We start from the raw sequence: 21,514 nt of genomic DNA, 5'->3' as shown, positions 1-21,514 counted from the left end.
TTCACTCCACATGGAAAGGTGCTCCAAGATTCAAACGTAGTAAATAAAATTGCATTTTCTTTTGGAAAAAGCACTAATAAAAAAACTGATGGTGCCAAACAGAGGCGGATCACCCCCCCCCCCAAACACACCCACCCACACGCAACTCTCCTTAGTCGGCAGCTGTCCTACAGAGAAGGAAAATTGAATAATTCGTGAACTTTCATATTGAAAATGAATTTTGCACGTAACATTTAGAGATATTAAATTTGTCTGCTCCCGTGGGAATTTCTCCCACCTCGACATTAATATTTTTTGGTGTGCCGTTACTGATGTCGAATTATATTAAAATTCTCTCAGAGTTAGAATAGCCTATTTTTGCATTGCATTTCACATTTTTAAAGCACATTTCTGGGTGTGTGCAGGAACTCGAGAAAGTCTGTTCCCGGATCGGCCGGGGGGGGGGGGGGGAATCTCGATACAGACTTCAGAAGTGGCATTTCTTGAAAATAGCAATTTTTATTCCAGAAATGCAAAAACAATTACTTGAGGGGAAAGTAATGATTAGAATTCGAGATATTCACAATGCTGGTGAATTTCAACATTTCCCACTTCGTAAATTTCCCGACTTAGACGAAAAATGGAAAATTTTTACCCACCCAGAACATTCGTTTCGTAGGTTAAAAAAAATTCCCCATCCCGCACACACTTAAATATCCGATCTAGCGACAATAGCGAATTTTGCAGTCCAGTTGTTGGAAACACTGTCTCAACTGTGCTGCATGCTCACTCGGCCTGCTGCTCTCTTTACTCTCTCTTTGTTTGTGTGCATCGTGTTGAATACATCGCGTCACTACTTTTGTGTCTAGTTATCCAAGTTCGTTTTTTGTTGTGTGTGGTTTTTTTTTTTTTTGTTTTGTGTTAAGTTTCTGCGTAGAGACATGCCAAAAGAGAAGAGTACAGTGTGGAAACATTTTAAAATTAAAATAACCGATGTTTCTAAAGTTGTGTGTCAACATTGTTCTGCCGAAATTTCTAGAGGCGGGAAGTCGACAAAATCATATACCACGTCTAACATGCAATATCATTTGAAACGATGTCTTCCACATCTGAGAAAGCTGAAAGATTTATATAGTGAAGAAGTATTTGCTGAAAGTGAGAACTCTAGTTCCGGGGAAAATAATGCTGAAAAAGAAGATAAAGTACCGCATGTGCAATGTGATGTTTTTGAACCAACACCTGGCCCAAGTTCATCTGTTCTTGCTATCCGTGAAACGCTATCAGGATATCAAAAAACCAATTCAAAACTTACCATGCAGCCGACAATAGACTCTTTGTTAAACAAGAAAAAAAAATATTCAAGAAATGACCCAAAATCAATAGCAATTGATAGAAAAATATGTGAAATGGTTGTTCTGGACATGTTACCGATGCAAACGGTAGAAAAGGATGGATTTCGAAGGTTTGTCAACTTTTTAGAACCACGGTATCAGATACTTAATCGGAAGGCATTGTCTTCCTCACTGATACCTAAAATGTATGAACGTGTATCACAGAAGGTCCATATAATGCTGGAAACTTGTACATTCATTGCTGTAACAACAGATGTGTGGACCTCAATTGCTGGGCAAGATTTTTTGAGTGTGACAGCACACTTTATAGACACAAATTTTAAATTAATAAATTTAAATCTTGAAGTAGTGCCTTTCAGTGGCACAAGTCACACTGGACTCAATATTGCAGAAAACCTCAAAGAATGTTTTAATAAATGGGGAATTTCCTCGGCAGTAAAAGTAATCATTACAGACAATGCTCCCAACATGAAACGTGCTGCAGGTTTGTTGGATGATCCATTACCTATATGGATACCATGCATGGCACATTTGCTTCAGCTTGTTGTCAACCAGTGCCTAAGTCAAACTGAAATATCTTCGGTTATTAAAATTGTAAAGAGAATAGCAACGCACTTTCATATGTCACCAAAAGACTCCAGAAAATTAAAGGAAACCCAAGAAAATCTAGGACTTCCAGCTCATAGTTTAATCCAAGATGTTCCCACTAGATGGGATTCAACGTATCTTATGTTGGAGCGTTTCTTTGAACAAAGACTTTCTGTAACAATTGTAACATCATCTTTGTCACTCCCAGTCGAAATATCGTCATCACAGTGGACCCTAATCGAGAGTTTGGTAAAGGTGTTGAAAATATTCCATGAAGCTACTGTATCATGTAGCAGTAATAGCACATCGATATCAGATATAATCCCAATGAAGAACAGTGTTGTACAGGCAATGAACAGTTTTGCATCTGAACGCCGAGTGAGGAACTTAGCAGAAGATTTGAAATCAACACTAGAACGTCGATTTCAAGAACTTCAGCCTGGGACAAAAGAAGTCTACATGAAGGCAACAAGTCTGGATCCTCGCTACAAATTAAGGTAAGCAAAAATCAGTAACTTTACAAGGACCTTCTCTGTTATATACCTGTCACTTTTTTACAAAATTTGTTCTTTTTTCCTTTGCATATTTCCAAGGTAAGACTCTACTTTATGTCCTTTTCCTAAGAAATACGTGTCATATATCATTGGAAAGCTTATTGTATAAGGAATTCAACAACTTAAATTACCTGGAGGAGGAAATTGATAAAAACTGAGGAACGACTTGATATGACCGGATCCCTCTCCGATTTTCTTCGTATTTGGCATGCTCACTAATTGAGGCCTCCTAATCACGAATCTGAAGTTAAAATTTGTCGGGAACATCTAGAAATTGCAAAATAAGCAAAAATAAGGTTAGGAGGCCTCAATTAGTGAGTATGTCAAATATGAAGAAAATCGGAGAGGGGTCCGGTCATCTCAAGTCATACCAAAAGGGATATTGTTCGGATATGAGTAATTGAACGTACTGAGGAAATTTTTCGATGATGAAGCACATATTTAGAAGGGAAATGAGTGCTAATGGAACCTAATGTAACAGGCCTTACCTAACCTCGTAGGCATACCTCGTCCCCGTGAATGGTTCGTGGAGCTACCCGTGCATGGTTTTTGGAGCTAACATGAATGGTTTGTGGAGCTACCCATGCATGGTTTCGGGGGCTATAGTGAACAGAAAGTATAAAAAGAAAAAAGTACTTACCCGAAGAGATGCCGGCTGTCTGCAAGCACGGTTTTGAGCAATGGACTAAATTATTACTGGGGATAAACGTATTTTACACTATCTACAAGTTTTTAGGAACCTGTTCTTCTTCATGCATCATACACACGCACAATGCCCCGCGAACGCAAATGAGCAAAGCACATGCATTCACAATGCGGACACAAAGACGAACCTGCAGTGTTGTTAACTCCCATCGGTTACCACCAAAAGGCAATAAGGACGTAAAGTAGAGTCTAGCCAATTCCAAAATGTATTAAGAATAGAAAAAAGGTATCTGCTATCTAAGGTGTCACTTTATGTATTATTAATCAGAACCCAGCAAATAATGCCCGCAAATAGCAAGAAGAATTAGGTTACGTCTCAAAGTACCAAAATTGTGACTGGTAAATAATTGGAAGTTAAGTTTGGCTTCAAATTATCAAAACAGTCATCATACACAAATTCCTTTTTTTCTGATTTTTTTAAAAATATATATATTTCTGAATTATGCCTTCATTAAGGCAATTTGCCAAAACTGGCAATAAATCAGTGCTAAATAAAAAAAAATGGTAAATGTTTACTATCCTTCGGACACCTATAACTTCTGAGTTTCGTCAATTATTGACATTTCTACTTACCTATCTGCTTCACGGATCATTTTTTAACGTGTATTCACGTTTTTTTGATCAATTTTTTTTTAAAAAGTGTTTTTGTAACTGAAGAACGTACGTTTCCGCAAATGGTTTGTGGGGCTATGTGAGAATGGTGTCTGGGGCTATGCGAGAATGGTGTGTGGCGCTACGCATATTTTTTTTCGAAACCAATTTTTAACTATTGTAACCCATTGTGACCCTACCTAACCTAACCTTAGCGGAAATGGTTCGTGGGGCTATGCGTCAATGGTTGAATTTCCGCTATGAAACATTCCCACATCACACAAAACACCTTCCAGATGTTAGACAATGCTACAGGAACTTATTACGTTAAGTAGTTTCTTCTGTAGAAATGAAGAAATCTGTCCGAAGGATAGTAAACTAGTACCAAAAAAATACAATACAGCAGTTTCTGATTTTTTTTTTGTTCCTGCATTTGACCACAGCAGAACATTACTTCTTGAGTTTGTTTTAAGTTCACTTTATGCACAGAAAGGTTAGTTGGTACTGAATGTGCAGTTTAAAGTGGAATCTGAACCTTGTGCCATATGCGCTCGTGTTGTGTGATGCTACAATACCCAATATGACTCACATAACTTTACCAAACTCCAATATTATAACTTCTTTGTGTAATTTATCGCACAAACAGCGATGCGAAAAAAAAAGTTTTCGTCAAGAGTTTTCAGTCCTCGTGATATGAACGGCTAGACATAGAGATTATTTATTCATGGGCGAAGTTCAGCCTGTGGCAGCTCTACCACTTAACCTACAAAACTAATATATCATCATGAAATTTTATTTTTAATCCTATCTAAATCCTTTATATTTTGTCAATGGAAGTGTTGTGCATTTGTTTCAAAACTCTTTGATCTGTGGACGAAATTACTTTAAAATGTTAAAAAGTAAGTAAAATAAACCACATCAATCAATTGTTAGATCATCCACAATAATAATGCGTCTACTATTGTTCTAGAAGTGCTTATGATTCTGGTAGGCTTTTTTATGACTTGCATCATGCCGAAATGTTTCCTTGGTTAGCTGGGTGTGCTGAGAGAAACAGAATATTGTTTTGCTACACATGTACTATCTTTTGGGCAAAAGACTCTGAATGGCGTATGGTGTTCTGAGTTGAACAACCTAATTAGAAAATGCTATAAAATACCAGTCTTACAAACCTTTGTTGCATGGTGAGGCATCTCATTTGCTAGCATTTAAATATGCCTGGATCATGTTTTATCAGAAGCTGCCTAACTTCAGGCAACACAATGAAACTTTGCTTTCAAATAGACAATGCTTATATTGAATAATCCCATAAGTAATCTATTAGGCAAAAAGGACTTTGGACTTGGCATTCCCACTCGAAATGCTCATGGTACGCCATTGGTATTTATGAGCAACCATTCATTTACACTTTTCATATGTATATCTGGGCTGCTGCTATCTACTTCACGTGCTTGGGGTACAAAGAGGTATTAATTACATTGCAAAATGCTTTTCTTCAGTTAGGTGAGTCAGGTTTGGACTCTTAGCATTAATAGAACACACCTAAATGCTTTCGGTACTAATTTACTATTCCACAAACAGATTTCTTCATTTTTGCACAAGAAACTACTTACGGTAATAAGTTCCTGTAGCATTGTCTAACGTCTGGAAAGTGTTTTCTGTCATGTGGGAATGTATCATAGCGGAAATCCATTATTTTTGTTGAAAAGTAATTCTTCGACGCACAATAGCCTTTGGCGCGTACACCTCCGTAGATTGTCATGCTTGTGTTTTGTTGATTGCAGGGTTTCCAACCATGCTGATGTTTTCCGAAAAGATGATGTATCATGGATGCGTGGTGAAATTCATACCGGGTGTGAAAGATCCACTGGATTTTGTAATTGGGTACTTGAAAAACAGTAGTCCCACAAACCATTGATGGATAGCCCCAGAAACCATTCATGCATAGCCCCACGAACCATTTCCGGCAAGGTTAGGTTAGGCAAGCATAGTTAAAATTGTGTTCGTAAAATAATGTGAAGAAGCTTAAAAAAATAAAAACTTCATGAGTATTTTTTGGTTACGAAGGTTGGAAACACTGCATCGACAAAATACAAGCACGACTCGCGATGATGTACGAAGGTGTATGCGCCATACTGTTTCTTACGTAAATAAAGAAGTACTCGTAATGTGAAAAATTGAAATTACTTTCATGAAAAAAAATGAGAATACACCTTCAAGAATGTTCCGCGAAGCAGATACATAAGTACGAATGTTAAAAGTGACTAAACTAAGAAGTTACATGTGTTTGTGGAATAGTAAATTCTTACCATGCTTTCATTGTTAGGTTAGGTGTTTCAGGTTTAGGGCTATTAGTATTAAAATGTCCCTAAATGATTTCAGCATCTGATCACGTAAGATTCAGTGTAAAGCACAAAACCCTCTGTTGAGCCTCACATGAAAAAAAATAATGATAGAACTATGTATCCAAGACGTGAGTAAACCGAGAACAACTTCTCACTGTGAAGTGCAAACAATCATGTACACTACTTTTCAAATCTTACTTTATCTGGTAAATAATGCTTTTGAAGCTTTTAACTGTGCTACTTAGCTTCTCCATGCTTCAAATTTACTTTCCAAAACTGTTTCCAGTATTCTAAAGCATTTTTCTAATTAAAAAAAAACAACATGTAAAGGCTTGTATGGGGATCTGGTGGCTAAGTAAAGCCCATTTCTTTTAAAGGGCTAATTTATTGCTAGGCCTTAATTAAACTAGTCAGTAATTAGGCAGGTTTTTTTTCAGTATTGTGGTGAGTTAAGTCAGTAATTTTGACTGACTAGTTTCCATCCCTGGGATGAAGTTGTAGTAATGGTTGTTGAAAAATAGAACTAGTTCCCTCAAAATAAAATCTGAAATACACCACCCAACAAAAATATTATGATTTAACACGTCTTTCAATTTCTAATTCAAATTAGTAAGTGTGGACAGTATTAATGCAGTTTTCAGTGTAGGATTATTGCAAAAGTTCATTTTTCTAATGTACATGCTCATACACATCAGAAGTAAAGTTTTTTCATTTCATTTTACAGGATTTTTAGAGAAGCATCACAGTCGACTCTAGTAAAAGAGTTGCTACAGCAAGAGTTTGAAGCCTCTACCTCATGTACGGAAACTGGTGGAAACCATGATGAACAGATTTCAAGTCAGTCCAATGCTGAATATGGACTTTGGGGTATTTGTACCCAACTTCTTGAAGAGTGTACCCATAGTGAAACACGTTCCACATCTCCTCTGGAAGCTGAAATGGACTCTTTCTTCAATGAACCATTGATATCTCACAGTAACAGTGCCCTTGGTTATTGGGAAGGAAACACCAAGTATCCACTTCTGAGAAACTTGGCAAATAAATACCTAGGTGTGCCAGCATCTTCAGTTTCGTCTGAAAGACAATTCAGCACAGCAGGATATATCTGCAACAAAAACCGCACAAGACTGAATCCACAGAAGGTTCAGCAACTTACATTTTTGAATAAGAACCTGCCAGTTGTAGACTTCAAGTGGGACTAGTTTGTGTTATTTCTCTTTCCATTCAAGAAAAACCAATTGAAATATCTGCATGTTAAATGTGATTAAAATTGATTTTTTATTTTTCAGATCAATGTAAACAATGCAATACCCCAGAGTTTGTTGATAGACAGTGCATATTATATATGTGTAGTTAATAGATGTATTTTTATCAATATTTCTAAATATAACTTACATTTTTCTCAGATATTGATTGAAGGACTGTATATTATTCCAATTTTCCTATACTTGCTACTTTGTATTGAAGGAACACCATGCACAAGGTGTTGAGATTGCGAGTTGACCACTCCACACAGCGACTACTTTATATCGGATCGGTAGAATATCGGTTATCGGTATCGGTAAATTTCATATCGGTACTTTATCGGTATCGGTAAAAATTTCATATCGTCCCATCCCTAATAAATACCAACTCTTAAACAATTTGTGGGATCATTTGTTGGTGTTTGGTTGAAAACAGTTGCTTTGTGAGGTAGCTACAGCAGAAGCAGGGCATATTTATTGGAGAATTCTTGCACATGAGTGTAAGAATGAGTAGTAAAATACTCTTCAGCAATGCACAGGCACTGCTCCATTGAATACGCCATACTGAATCAATTAAAACACACAGGCACAGTAGCGGCGAAAGTGAGCAAAGATAATTCAATGTAACCAGGGGCAGCCTAGGATTCTCTCAAGAGTCCAATTTCGGCACAAAATCTTGATTTACGATTTTTCACGTAAATGTATAGCCAATACTTAGACAGATGTTTGCGACTGTTGGCAATATTTCGACCTGCTAGTGTTGCCATATACGAAGATGTGTCCCAAAAATGGCACTTTTCGCTCAACCCATAAAATCGCCAGTCAAAAATTCATCAAATGTTGCACATGACAGACTGACATGGCATCAGTCATCAAATGTCTGATTATGACCCTTCGATAATTTCTTACATATTTTTCTTACTCAGAAGTTCATTTCTGGAAAAATTTGAATGGTGATTTCAGTCAGTTATTAATTTATATAATTTTCTGTATGGAGTGAACTGATAATTTTAAGCATTGAAATATATCTCAATGGATGAGGCTTTATAATGCATAAAACCCGGTGTAAATATCTCTTATGATTTTCATGATATACCACATTTCCAAAGTTTGGGTTGTGCGACTTTTGGAACACTCTGTATAAGATGCTGAGCATCACGGTATTCAAAACATCGCTAAATTATTTGAGAAAGCAGGAAATGGGGTGTTGGCGGACAAAGGGTAATAAATTTTTACGGACTCTATGGAATGCTCACAACGTTGATAAAAAAAATCATATGCTAACTTACGCTGTACTGCAATTTGAACTTAGAATTTTCAAAATTACGTACATATTACAGCAAAAGATCATAGTCGCCAGGCTGAAATTTTCAGTCGGCATGGCGACCTGGCGACCGGGATTTTTCGAGCCCTGCCTATGACATACTTGAAATAATTTCCTTGCTGTTTCTATATTAATAAATTAATACTGTGGCAATTTTGTAATTATTTGTAAGGTATGAATTTTTAATCACAATGTCACATAATTTCAAAATCCCAAAAACTGAAGGAAAAATAGCCTCCGACCCCACCGCAAATTTGTGTCTATTCCAGTGATGTTCTATGGAGATTTTTTACAAAACAAGAAATTTTGAAGCCAAAAATTACAAAAAGGGGGAAATGTAAAACACCGGCATCATAGAGTGTCGATGGAGCAAGAATGTCCGTTTATCAAGCGTCCACGTTTCCGTGACTACTACAAAGAATGATTATTTACTTACCAATTTATGAAAGAAAGTGTTGAAACAGGCCGCCTACGTTTTCCACACATTCTAGACACTTCTTAATGAAGTTACCCTTAACCTGATTCAGTTCCCGTTAATTAATGTTCGTAATTTCTTGGAGGTTGTTACGTTTCAGTTCTTCCAGGGTGTGTGGATTGTGGATTTGTTGACTCGTATACAGCATTTTTTATCTACCCCAGAGATAACAATCGCATGGAACTTTAAACCCTGGAATCTTTTATCAAATCGCCTTTGAACTTCACTTGGCAATTGAATTAACACATATGAATCATAAATATACACGCTGTGCAGTGGAAAACATTCAAATACTTTTAAACTCATTACATTTTCAATATTCGGTAGAGGTTTACGACACAGGCTTTGTCATCACTTTGCACAATATTTTACAATTTCCATTTCATTCACTCACAGAAGAAATAATGGGAGTGAAGCCAAAACTGAATACATAAATAAAATAATGTTCAGTGACAATAATTATGTCTACTTCAACTTTTTGATAAATTTCGTAATACATTTTCCTAATATTACGACATAGTCTTCCCAAAACAACGAGTTAAGAAACAGAGACAGAAAGACAAGTCATGGATCACAGCGGGAATAAAAACATCAAGGGAGAAAATTAGTTCCTTAAAAAATCCAGAAAAATTACAAACACGACTAAAAATTTTGAAGAATATTTCAGTAAATATAGATCATTATACGGAAAGGTGCTCCAAGCAGAAAGAAAAGTGCACAATGAGAAATTAATCTCAAACACCTCCAACAAGTCGAAAGCTATGTGGAGTGTAATTAACAAAGAGCACAAGAGATATCAATCACACTGCAGCACAACAAATTAACTATAAAAGATCCCCAGGCAGTGGCAAACATGTTCGCAAAGTACCTCACTAAATTAGAGATCAACAAACTAAAACAACATGAAAACTATTCACAAATAATGAACAAATCCTGTAGCACATAAATGTACCTACAACCTGTCGCTGAAAAAGAACTGGCAATCATCATTTCAAATATGAAAAGTAAATGGTCCATCAGTCTGGATGAGATATCTTCGACAGGCATAAAGAAAAGTCTTACCCACATCCTTCACCCATTATGCATTCTAGTCAACCTATCCTTCTCCACAGGAGTTTTTCGTGACAAATTAAAGGTGGCAATAAATAAATCAATATAAAAAGAAGGTGACGAACACAACATAAGTAACCACAGACCCGTAGCATTACTCTCATTACTCTCTAAAATCATAGAAACTGCAATGAACAAAGAATTGACAAATTTTTTATAAAATAACAACATAATCACAACATGGCTTTTGGAAAGGCAAATCCATGGGTCTATGGAAATTGTGCATATAGGTACTATATGCCCTTTTTCCGGAGAACAGTTTCTTTGATGTCTAGAAGTGTGAAGAATAAATGCTGAAAATTTGAACACGATACGTCAAACACAGAGGTTGGTACATCTGTTTGTTTGCGCGCTGGCGGAGTTGATTTTCGGTTGGAGAAGCTCGTTACTTCAATTCCTGGCGTTTGTTGGAGCACCTAGACGTTAACAACATCATGGAGTGTGGAAGCGGTGGTAAAATAGTGAATTTGCTGGTAAGAAAACACATATTCAGCGGAAAAATAAGAAATAGAGAAGAAATTAAGCAGAAGAAAGTGCGTGGTGAGGAATATGTAAATTCAAGTGCGGTAAAACTGTCAGCAGGAAGAAATTCAGTTACTGTACCAGTTGTTGCTCCACACAGTGTTGGAAGCAGTTTTCTGTTGATGATCAAAAGGAATTGTTCGGCGTTTTCTACAGGGGGTGTAATAAGAAGACAGTGAACCCGAAAAATAATCGTCTCCACACATGGAGCTATACGCTATCAGTGTTCGGTTTGTGTATCTCATTGTGTATACTTCCATTTCATGTCATTTATTTTCTGGCAGAATTTTTTTCAAATCAGGGAAGAAAAGAAAATACAAGACAATAAGCAGTATAAGGTGTATTTTCGTACATTTCGTACATATCGTCACTTCTATAGTGTTTTGGATTACTCTAACCAGGTTTTTTACGTTTCATAATGTGTCTATGGAAAAAGGGCACATAACATGTTTCTTCCAGCACGTAATTATAAACTCGATTTCTAACGTACCAAGCAAATGTACAGAATATACATTCCTTTAGAAGAGACCAAATTTATTTGTCAATTAATTGTTTCCTTCTACTATGCTTCAGTCTCTTTCAGTTCAACAATGAAAACTTTCTCTGCGATATTCTGAAAATGACATTTTCTCGTATATGCCCTTTTTCCATAGACCGCCTCTACAGCAATATTTGAATACATAGCACATGTTAGAAAACTTTTAGACGGCATAGAACAATGCGTTGGACTATTTCTGGACTGAACAAAAGCTTTTGACGCGGTACCACACGACCAACTCACAAAGTAACGAAACCACTATGGTATAAGGCGGTTAGTAAACCCATGGGTTTAAGTGCTATTTACAAAACCGCAGTCAAATCGTGGAAATCTTACATAGAAAAAGCACTTCTGTATCTGCCTGCCTTTCTAAACCATTTAAAGTATCATGTGAAGCTCACAAGGCTCGGTCCAGGGACCAATAGAATCATATACGAACATAAATGACTTGCCAACAAACTTAGAGCCGATCAAAATTACTTTATATGCAGATGACACGAGTATAGTGCTGACTGGCAAAAATGAGCAAACACTTAAATCGAACATCAAAAACACAACACACAAACTTTCAGAGTGCTTCAGCAGCAACAAACTAACAATAAATAAAATCAAAACAGTAGCAATAAAATTACACCACACAAGAAATAAAAACAACAACACATCAACTGTAAACATAGGAAATGAAAAAATTAAATTTGAAAATTACATAAAATTTCTGGGCACATGGAAACGAGAAAATCTTAATTGGACACCCATATTAACTATCTAGCAGGAAAATTAAGCAGAATCATATATGAAATAAGAATCATGAAAGACATAACAGAAAATAACACAATAAAACAGCTTTCAGTCTATTCCAATCGCAACCAGGCGCGGTTGACCCTATAGTACACAGAAGCGAGTGAACCCTCAGTAATGTACGGTATTCACTTCAAGAATGGACAATAAACAATATCTTTACTTTCTTGTAAAAATTCCTAGGAAATAGGTAATGTTTTTGAGGCCGCAACACGATGATGATGATGATGATTTTTTTTGCTGCGAAAGAGAAACCGCGAGCCAGCCGCGCTGGTACAGTTCCTCAGTTGAAGCCCCCAGGACAACTCCTGCCATGGTAAAAGCATAGTGATGCAGGTAGAGGCGCAACCACGAATTATTGTCTGGGGGATGGCAAGTGCCAGGATAAACGTACGAATAATAATAATAATAATAATAATAATAATAATAATAATAATAATAATAATAATAATAATAATAATAACAACAACAACAACAACAATAATGGCATTACTACTACTACTACTACTACTACTACTACTACTACTACTACTACTACTACTACTACTAGTAGTAGTAGTAGTAGTATCAAAGACGTGATTATACTCATAATGTACGCAAAAAGGGGGTAGAAGTCGGTGCTGTTTTGAACAAACGATATGAAATATTTTTCAACACGTTCAATTTCAAATTAGCTAATAATGGAAAACAAGCACACAAACTGTATTTTTGAATGGCAGAAATTAATGAATGATAAATGCATTCCGAATATAATTATTTTCATACATCTAACTATAACTTCCATGTACAAGATATGTTTTACACATATGGAACATGGAGCGACATAAAATAAGAAAATACATATGCAACATGCTAACACTAAGTTGTGTACGTATTCAAAGATTATTCAATATATATATATATATACAACACATATTATTGAAATCCATTACAGAAAACAATTACACTGCGAGCGAAGAGAGCAACAACATTTTTTGATCCAATTTTTGCAACTGAAAATAGGGCGCAAATAATTTCACGGGGTGACATGACGTTCTCTCTTTTACAACTTTTTTCATTTCGACAGTTCGGCGTCCATGGCCGACTCTTACCGCCCCCTAGTTACGGCTCTGAGTTTGACGAGACTGAGAAAACCAGATAATGCGAGCGAAGCGAGCAAGAAAATTTCACGAAATGTATTTTAATTTGCATAAAATTTGAAATCGAGAGGGGCGATTGCTCCTCTGAGTAGTTGTATTTACAATATTATAAGGGCGATAAAGTATGAACCCCCCTCAGGCTACACTTAAAACTAACTTAACATGCCCATATGAGCTTTTTGCTCAAGTGTGGAACCCTGTCTAATCCAAGATTTTTGTAAAAATTCCCTCAAAAATTTCCTGAGAAAGTATGACCCCCCTCAGATTGATTTGCTTACACTTATAAAAGGCACTTCTGTGAGATTGTTGTCCATAATTCTGTCAAAAATATGCCCCTCTTGATATTTTTTTTGGCTACACCTAAATCTAGGCCAAAAAGCCACCCACACCCACCCACACCACCCACACATATTTACTTCCGGTCCACTTCCGGTCCACTTCCGGTTTACTTCCGGTTTACTTCCGGTCCACTTCCGGTCCACTTCCGGTTTACTACCGGTCCACTTCCGGTTCACTTCCGGTTTGCCTACTTCCGGTCTACTTGTGGCCAAGTTGTGGCCTATTTCTGGTTTATTTATATTGCATCATGTTTTGCAACAAATTATTACCTAATATTATGCAATAAATTATTAGACACGTGTTGTTTTCTGATTGGTTGGTTATGACATAATGTGATGATGTGTTATATTCTGATTGGCCTATTGTTTCAGATATTTTCAATGCGGTCCGTGTTTAGGCTATATAAAGAGATTTTGCATTGCATATCAGCCAGTATTGTGAGAGCTGTTGAAGAGAAAGGGTGTGTTGTTGCAGTGCTGCCCATATTTTTTAAACACAAAAATATTGCAGATTTGTATAAATTGAATTACAAATCTATTTGATTTAATATACAGAATTTTTGACAACCTGTCATAGGTTTATTATGCATAGAGTTTTGATTTGAACCCCAAGAAATTTTATATAAATACCAAAGCCAAAAATATTAACACACACACACACACACACACACACACACACACACACACACACACACACACACACACACACACACACACACAAATCACACTGCTGAACCCAATTGATATTTTTTATTAAGCATAGAATTTTGATTTGAATCCCAAGAAATTGTATATAATAAACAACAACAAAAATGCCGAATCAAAAATATTGTAATCAATGCAATAAGAATATATCCAGCCCCAATTGGGCTAAGCACCAAAAGATTTGTAATCCAGACAAATACAGAACTCCCACAAAAATATGCCCCAAATGCCATGGAAAATATAACATGGAATATTTCACATATAAACATAAAAATACTTGCTCTGCACAGTCATCTCTGGTCTGAAAAGAAAGCATGAAGCACCTGTTAATGCTGGACCGGCAAAACAGCCACGCTATGAACCCATCCATAGCAGTTTTAATGGCCAATTAAGGGATTATCGGTTTGTATCAGAGCCAAGATGTGGTATTAAGAATTTTTTGAACAGTGTAAATCCTGATGTGCAGGCAATTCTAAATGCACAAAATGGCTCTTATAAGCTGTCCCTCAAATTGTTTACACAATATAAGAAGCCAAATGGCACAAAATTTACACAGCCCCACATAACAGAAACTGTACCGGTATATTCAAATGCAAATTCAGACAAATTAATAAGCAGTTTGATAGATCAATTAAATATTAAACACTCTGAATTTGCAGCAAAAGAGTCTGGATGGAGCCTATGCGGCTCTCCACACAAGTTATATGTTAATATTTCTGAATTCAGCCCATTACAAGGTTCTACATATTTGCCATTACCTGCCAATATTAAAAACAAAACAGGCGTGGTTAATATAGAAAATAATGATGAGAAATGCTTTTTGTGGTGTATTTTAGCTGCTTTGTTTCCAGTTTTAAGGAATCCTCAGAGAATAAATTATTACAAACAACATGAACATATTTTTGACGATGCAATGAAGGGTTTAGAATATCCAATGTCTGTTCAGAATATTGATAAATTTGAAAAAAAGGCCAGGCATATCAATGGCAAACAATTATCTATTAATGTATTTATTTGTTCCACTGGTCGTGATAATTGCTTGATAGCACCTCTCAGAATCAGTACAATTGATGATGATTCTGCTGTTCCGATTGATCTGCTCTTAATTGAAGGGGATGGCACATATCATTACACTCTGATACATAATCTTGAAGCTTTAGTGAGAACACAACTAGACAAATCCAATACAATATTCAAGTTGTGTAGAAGATGTTTAAGTGTATTTGATGGTCAAAAAATGGTGAATAGGGTTCGGGAAGTGAATGCAGAAATTGCTAAAAACAAATTAATTGAGCATCTGAAATACTGTGGTAATTATAAACCTGTTCATATGGTGATGCCCAATCCAAGAGAAAATGCAAAATTCAAAAAGTTTGAAGCCTTGTTGGAACACCCAGCATATATAGTCTGTGATTTTGAATCAAATCTCAAACCTCTTGCATTCTGTAGCCCAGACCCTGAGGAATCTTCAATTACAGCATATCAATTACATGAACCTTCCAGCTTTTATTATGTGATTGTACAGGATGGTGTTGTTAGTAAAAAAGATTCATACATGGGAGCAGATGCCATCAAAAAATTTGCACATAGAATAGAAAATGAGTGCTATGACATAGCATCTAATATCTTATTAAAATCAAAACCTATGTTGCCTTTAACAGAGAAACAGATTGAAGATTTCAACAATGCAGAAAAATGCCCGGTATGTGATTCTGAATTTTCAGATACAAAAATCAAGGTGAAACACCATTCTCATACAGATGGTAAATTCAAAATGGCACTGTGTAATAGCTGTAATATTAAGATCCAGAGACCAAAATTTATCCCTATATTTTGCCATGGAGCATCCAATTATGATTTTCATCATTTGATCAGATATGAGGGGTTTGACAAGCAGAATTTAAATATTTTAGCTGAAAATGATGAGAAATATATTGCTATTAGCAAAATAATTAAAGTTAATGGTGTTCCTATTCACATAAGATTTCTTGACTCTTACAGAATTTTATCGGCTAGCCTGGCTACACTGGCCACTCAATTATCTGATGATCAATTCAAAATCACATGTGCTTTGTTTCCAAATCAGGACCTGAAATTAATTAGGCGGAAGGGGGTATATCCATATGATTATGTTACAGATTTTTCTAAATTTGATGAGTGTTCTCTGCCACCACAACAAGAGTTTTACAGCAAAATCAGAGGATATGGAATCACTGATGAAGATTATCACCATGCCCAATTGATGTGGAACAATTTAAAATGCCAGACATTTGGTGATTATCACATGTCATATTTAAAACTTGATGTGACCCTCTTAGCTGATATATTGCAGGCATTCAGAAAATCTTCCATGCAAAATTATGGACTGGATCCAATGTATTTTTACAGTGCTCCGGGCCTAGCATGGTCTGCAATGTTTTTGAACACTAAAATGCAATTGGATCTGATCCAGGATCAAGATATGTACCTGTTTATGGAGCAATGTATAAGAGGGGGCATGGTGCAATGCTCTCAGAGATATGCCAGAGCAAATAACAAATATATTCCTGGTTATGATCCAGCACTGAAATCAAATTATATACTGTATGTAGATGCCAACAGCCTCTATGGTTATGCCATGATGGATAAACTGCCATATGCAGGGCTTGAATGGGTCGAAGATTTTAATATTGAGAATCTTAAGGATTTTGATGACAGTAACTATGGCCTCTTCTTAGAGGTTGATCTGACAATTCCTGATGATTTACACAACACATTTTCTGATCTGCCCCCAATTCCTGAGGTTCAGTGCTCACCTGGCTCTAAACAGAAGAAATTGATGATGACACTGGAGCCAAAACAGGGTTATGTCATATATTACAAAAACCTCCAGTTCCTGATGCATCATGGTGTTCAAGTGACCAAAATTGAAAAAGTTTTGAGGTTCAGGCACTTAAAATGGTTGAAGCCATATATTAATACAAACACAGAGCTTCGAACATCTGCAAAAAGCCAATTTGATAAGGCCTTGTTTAAATTGATGGTCAATTCTGTGTATGGCAAAATTATTGAAAATGTCAGAAAACATACCGATGTTAAAATAATTACTGACCCCAGCCTGAGCAAAAAATTGGTTGCAAAGCCTAATTTCAATTATAGAAGAATTTATGATGAAAATATGGCACTTTTCAACATGAAAAAAACAAAGATTAAGTTTGATAAACCTATTTATGTAGGGGCTGTGATATTGGAATTGGCCAAATTACACATGTTAAAATTGTATTATGATGTGTTGAAACCCTTTTATAAGGATCGTGTAAAACTGATGTACATGGACACAGATAGTTTTGTTCTTGATATTCAGACAGAAGATGTTTATCAAGATATGTCCCAGCCTGAATTGTTTAAATACTTTGATTCCAGTGAACATACAGAGATTCAACACCACAACAAAAAGGTGCCTGGCAAGTTAAAAGATGAGACACTTGGTGATGTTATTGTGGCATTTGCTGGGTTAAGGGCCAAGATGTACAGTTTTGAAACATGTGGTGGTGCTGTTGCCAAAAAAGCCAAGGGCATTGGCAGAGTAACTGTTGAAAAAGAGCTTGAATTTGAAGATTACAAAAATTGCCTCAAATCATGTAGCACAATCAGAACATCAGAATCCAGAATTCAGAGTGTGGATCACTTATTGACTAGCAATATTGTAAGAAAAGTGGCTCTGGACCCACATGATGGTAAGAGATGCATTTTATCATGTGGCATACATACTTTACCATGGGGTCATTGTGATTTGAAAAATGGGAATCAATGCCCAAACACAGAGCATGATTTGAAATAAATAAACATGCCTATGAACTTATTTGGGTTCAAAAAACGGGCTGTTATGGAGCTGCCAACACCACAACCCTCTCCTGATATAATATCTAAACTAAGTGGTTTCTTAATTATTCATCTGAACAGCATACTTACAGATGTTGATGATGAAACAGGTAAAACATTGTACATATTTAACAATAATTTAAACCATTACCAATTACCTGTAGGTGGGCAATTACAATTTATTACAACTCCTGAGGGTGATGTTAAAATTTCAGTAGGGAGAAATATTTATAGAATTAAGCACTCAAACATGATTTCTGGCACTGTTTATACTGTTTCTGCTGGTGACTGCTTATATATTGAGGTCCCTGGATCCTATGACAAGCTTATACCCTTTTTTATAGAATTAAGAATCAGATACTCTATAATAAATAACCACTAAAACAAAATGCCCAATGATATATTTGGCCATACAAGACATGAAGATCACAGTGATGAGATTTTGATGCTTGATGTCAGAGTCAAGAAATTAAGAAGTGATTTACAAGCTTTACAAACTACACTCAATGCCAGTCTTCAATTAGAAATTACAAATTTGCAATCACAATGCATGGACCCTCTTCTTAAAATTGATTCTGAACTCAAATTGCTGCTTCAGAAATATACTGACTTGGCCACATTAGATAATTTTCAAAGTTTAGAAGAAGCTGTAGCAGCTCTTCAAGCCAAATTTAAGACCCAGGCTAACAACTCTGAGCAATTGAAACAACAATTAGAAGAACAGATAAATAATGTCCAGACACAGCTCCAAACAATTGTCAAAAGCATAAAATCACAAGAAGATTTTGATCTAGTGATTTCCACTCTAAAAGAACAGATTCAGTCACTGGAGATACCAAATCTGGATCCTCTGAACAATGCCATAGCCGAGGTTAAAGAAAAAATTGAGACACTTGAAAATTTTATGAACAACTTGCCATCTTCTGATGCTTTGAGTGCAATAACTCGGAGTGTAGCAAATATTAAGCTGCAACTTGAAACATATGAAGATTTTGGAAAAATTCAAAGTACCATAACCCATCTTGAGGGTACAATAGCAGCAGTGCAAAGTGATTTGACAAATGTACAAGAATCTCGCCTGCCTGGGATTGTAGATACCCTTGTCAGTGTCCAGCAACAAATCACAAAGCTTGAAAACCTCAACACTGAATCTGAGCTATCTCATTTTCATCATTTGATCGATGATATCCAAACAAAGCTTGAAATTTTACAACAATCAACACCCTCTCAGGCAGATATAGCCCTGCTCCAAAATGCTATGCAAAATGTGGCTGATGCTTCTGAATTAAACAATGTAAAATTGGCACTTGAATTTTTGCAAAATACTGTATCAAATCTGCCTACATCACAGGAACTTAAAAATATAAAGAGGGCAGTGAATCGCATATTGAAATCAGAAGATATCAAGAATATCCAGGCAGAGATCAAACAACTCACTCAGACAGTGGCCACTCTACCAACTAATCAACATATTAATGAACTGCATGCCCTGTTTGAGGATATCAGAAGACAGGTCCATGATCTTACAGCTCAAAATTCAAAATTGGCAGTTGTTGAAAATTTACAGCAAATTGTAGCTAATATCAAGCAACAGCTAGGGACCATGGAATCCAATCAAGCAAATGCTCTGTCTGTTTTTGCCACCCAGCTACAAGAGATTGTGCAACAATACAAGAAACTTGTTGTGGACATAAAAATCAAGCCAGGCCATGATGATGTTGTTAGGACTATCAATGAGCATCTTGAATCTGTAACAAGCAGATTGCTCACAGCAGAAAAGGAAATAACAGGCATAATTGAGAATCCAAAACATACAGTAATTCTTGAATTGTACAGCATCCCCAACAAAGAATATGATTCTCCATTTACACCAGGTGGCAAAATATATATGCTGTCCCCTGCACAATTTTATTACCAGTTTCTTGTTGGGGGCACATTGAGACAAATCAAGATCAAATATTGGCTTCAAACAGGCACACCACTACCCTACCTTATCAATAACAAATGCTGATAACAAAGTGAAAATCACCAGTGTAGAATTGGAGGATTTTACAGATCCCAATACATTAGAAACAGCATATGTTGAAGATTATGGCTCTCTGGAATTTAAAATACAAATAGGGGACAAATTATATTTAGAAAATCCTGCAGTATCAGCTGCTGAACACCCTATAGTTGCAATATTCTTGTTTACATATTATGTCTAGACAAATTATTGTTGATGAATTACACAGACAAGCCAGACATAATTTTAAGAGACTGCCAGTAGTCACAAAGGGCATAGATGATTTATGGCAGAGCAACTTGATTGAAATGGCAAGTGGACAGCTGAAAAACTTAGACAAAATCAACAAGGGCTACAAGTATCTACTCACTGTAATAGACACATTTTCAAAATTTGCCGGGGCTGTGCCACTCAAATCCAAGACTGGAAAATGTGTTACAGAAGCCATCAGAACAATCATCAATCAGAGTGGAAGATCACCGCGCTATTTGCAAACAGATAATGGCAAAGAATTTTATAATTCAGTGTTTCAACAATTTATTAAAAGCCAGTCAATAAAACATTATTCGAGTTACAGTGACCTCAAGGCCTCAATTGTAGAGAGATTCAACAGAACCTTAAAAAATCTTATGTATAAACAATTTACCCTCCAAGGTAATTATAAATGGATTAATATTCTTCCAGAACTTCTACAAAAATATAACAACTCGGTCCATTCCACAATCAACATGAAACCCTCTGAAGTAACTTCATCTGATGAGCAAAAATTGATCAGCACTGTTTATTATCCTAAATATCAGCCAACAACAAGAAAAGCCAAATACAAGGTGGGGGATCAAGTAAGAATCAGCAAATATAAGCACTTATTCAAAAGAGGCTTTACAAGAAACTGGAGCACTGAATTATTTACAGTGGTTCAAGTTAAACCTGGGACCCTTAACACATATATAATAAAAGACCACCGAGGAGAAATTCTCAAAGGCAGGTTCTATGAAGAAGAGCTCAGCAAAACTAAACAGCCTGACACATATCTCATAGAAAAAATCATCCGCAGAAAAGGCAACAAGTTATTTGTCAAATGGCTAGGACTCCCAGAACACAGCTGGATCGATGCAAACAAAATAATAATATGAACACCTGGGATGTTATAAAAAGGCTGCCAGAACCTGAACAGCAGAATAAGAGAAATGGCAAATTGCTACCTGATAATATTAGATGTCTTATTGTTGGGCCATCTGCTTGTGGTAAAACTACACTAATGGTTGATAATTTTTTATTGGCACCCAACTGGTTAGACTGGAAAAACAGGCACTTGTATATCTTCTCTAAGAGCTTGGAACA

The 21,514-nt window shown here is 36.2% G+C and overlaps 1 protein-coding gene across 1 annotated transcript; it reads left to right on the top strand.

The window, feature by feature from the left end:
- The first annotated feature begins 472 nt into the window (after positions 1 to 472).
- LOC145990863 (zinc finger BED domain-containing protein 4-like) lies at positions 473 to 7,523 on the top strand. Its single transcript, XM_083126308.1, has 2 exons — positions 473 to 2,416; positions 6,839 to 7,523. Exons 1-2 carry the CDS (start codon positions 921 to 923, stop codon positions 7,314 to 7,316), a joined length of 1,974 nt encoding a protein of 657 aa, XP_082982434.1. The 5' UTR covers positions 473 to 920; the 3' UTR covers positions 7,317 to 7,523.
- Positions 7,524 to 21,514: the final 13,991 nt, after the last annotated feature.

This window comes from Lepisma saccharinum, chromosome 8 (genome assembly GCF_977018435.1).
Source record: "Lepisma saccharinum chromosome 8, izLepSacc3.1, whole genome shotgun sequence".
In the NCBI taxonomy this organism is placed as follows: domain Eukaryota; kingdom Metazoa; phylum Arthropoda; class Insecta; order Zygentoma; family Lepismatidae; genus Lepisma; species Lepisma saccharinum.
This window is presented reverse-complemented; position numbering and strand designations above follow the sequence as displayed.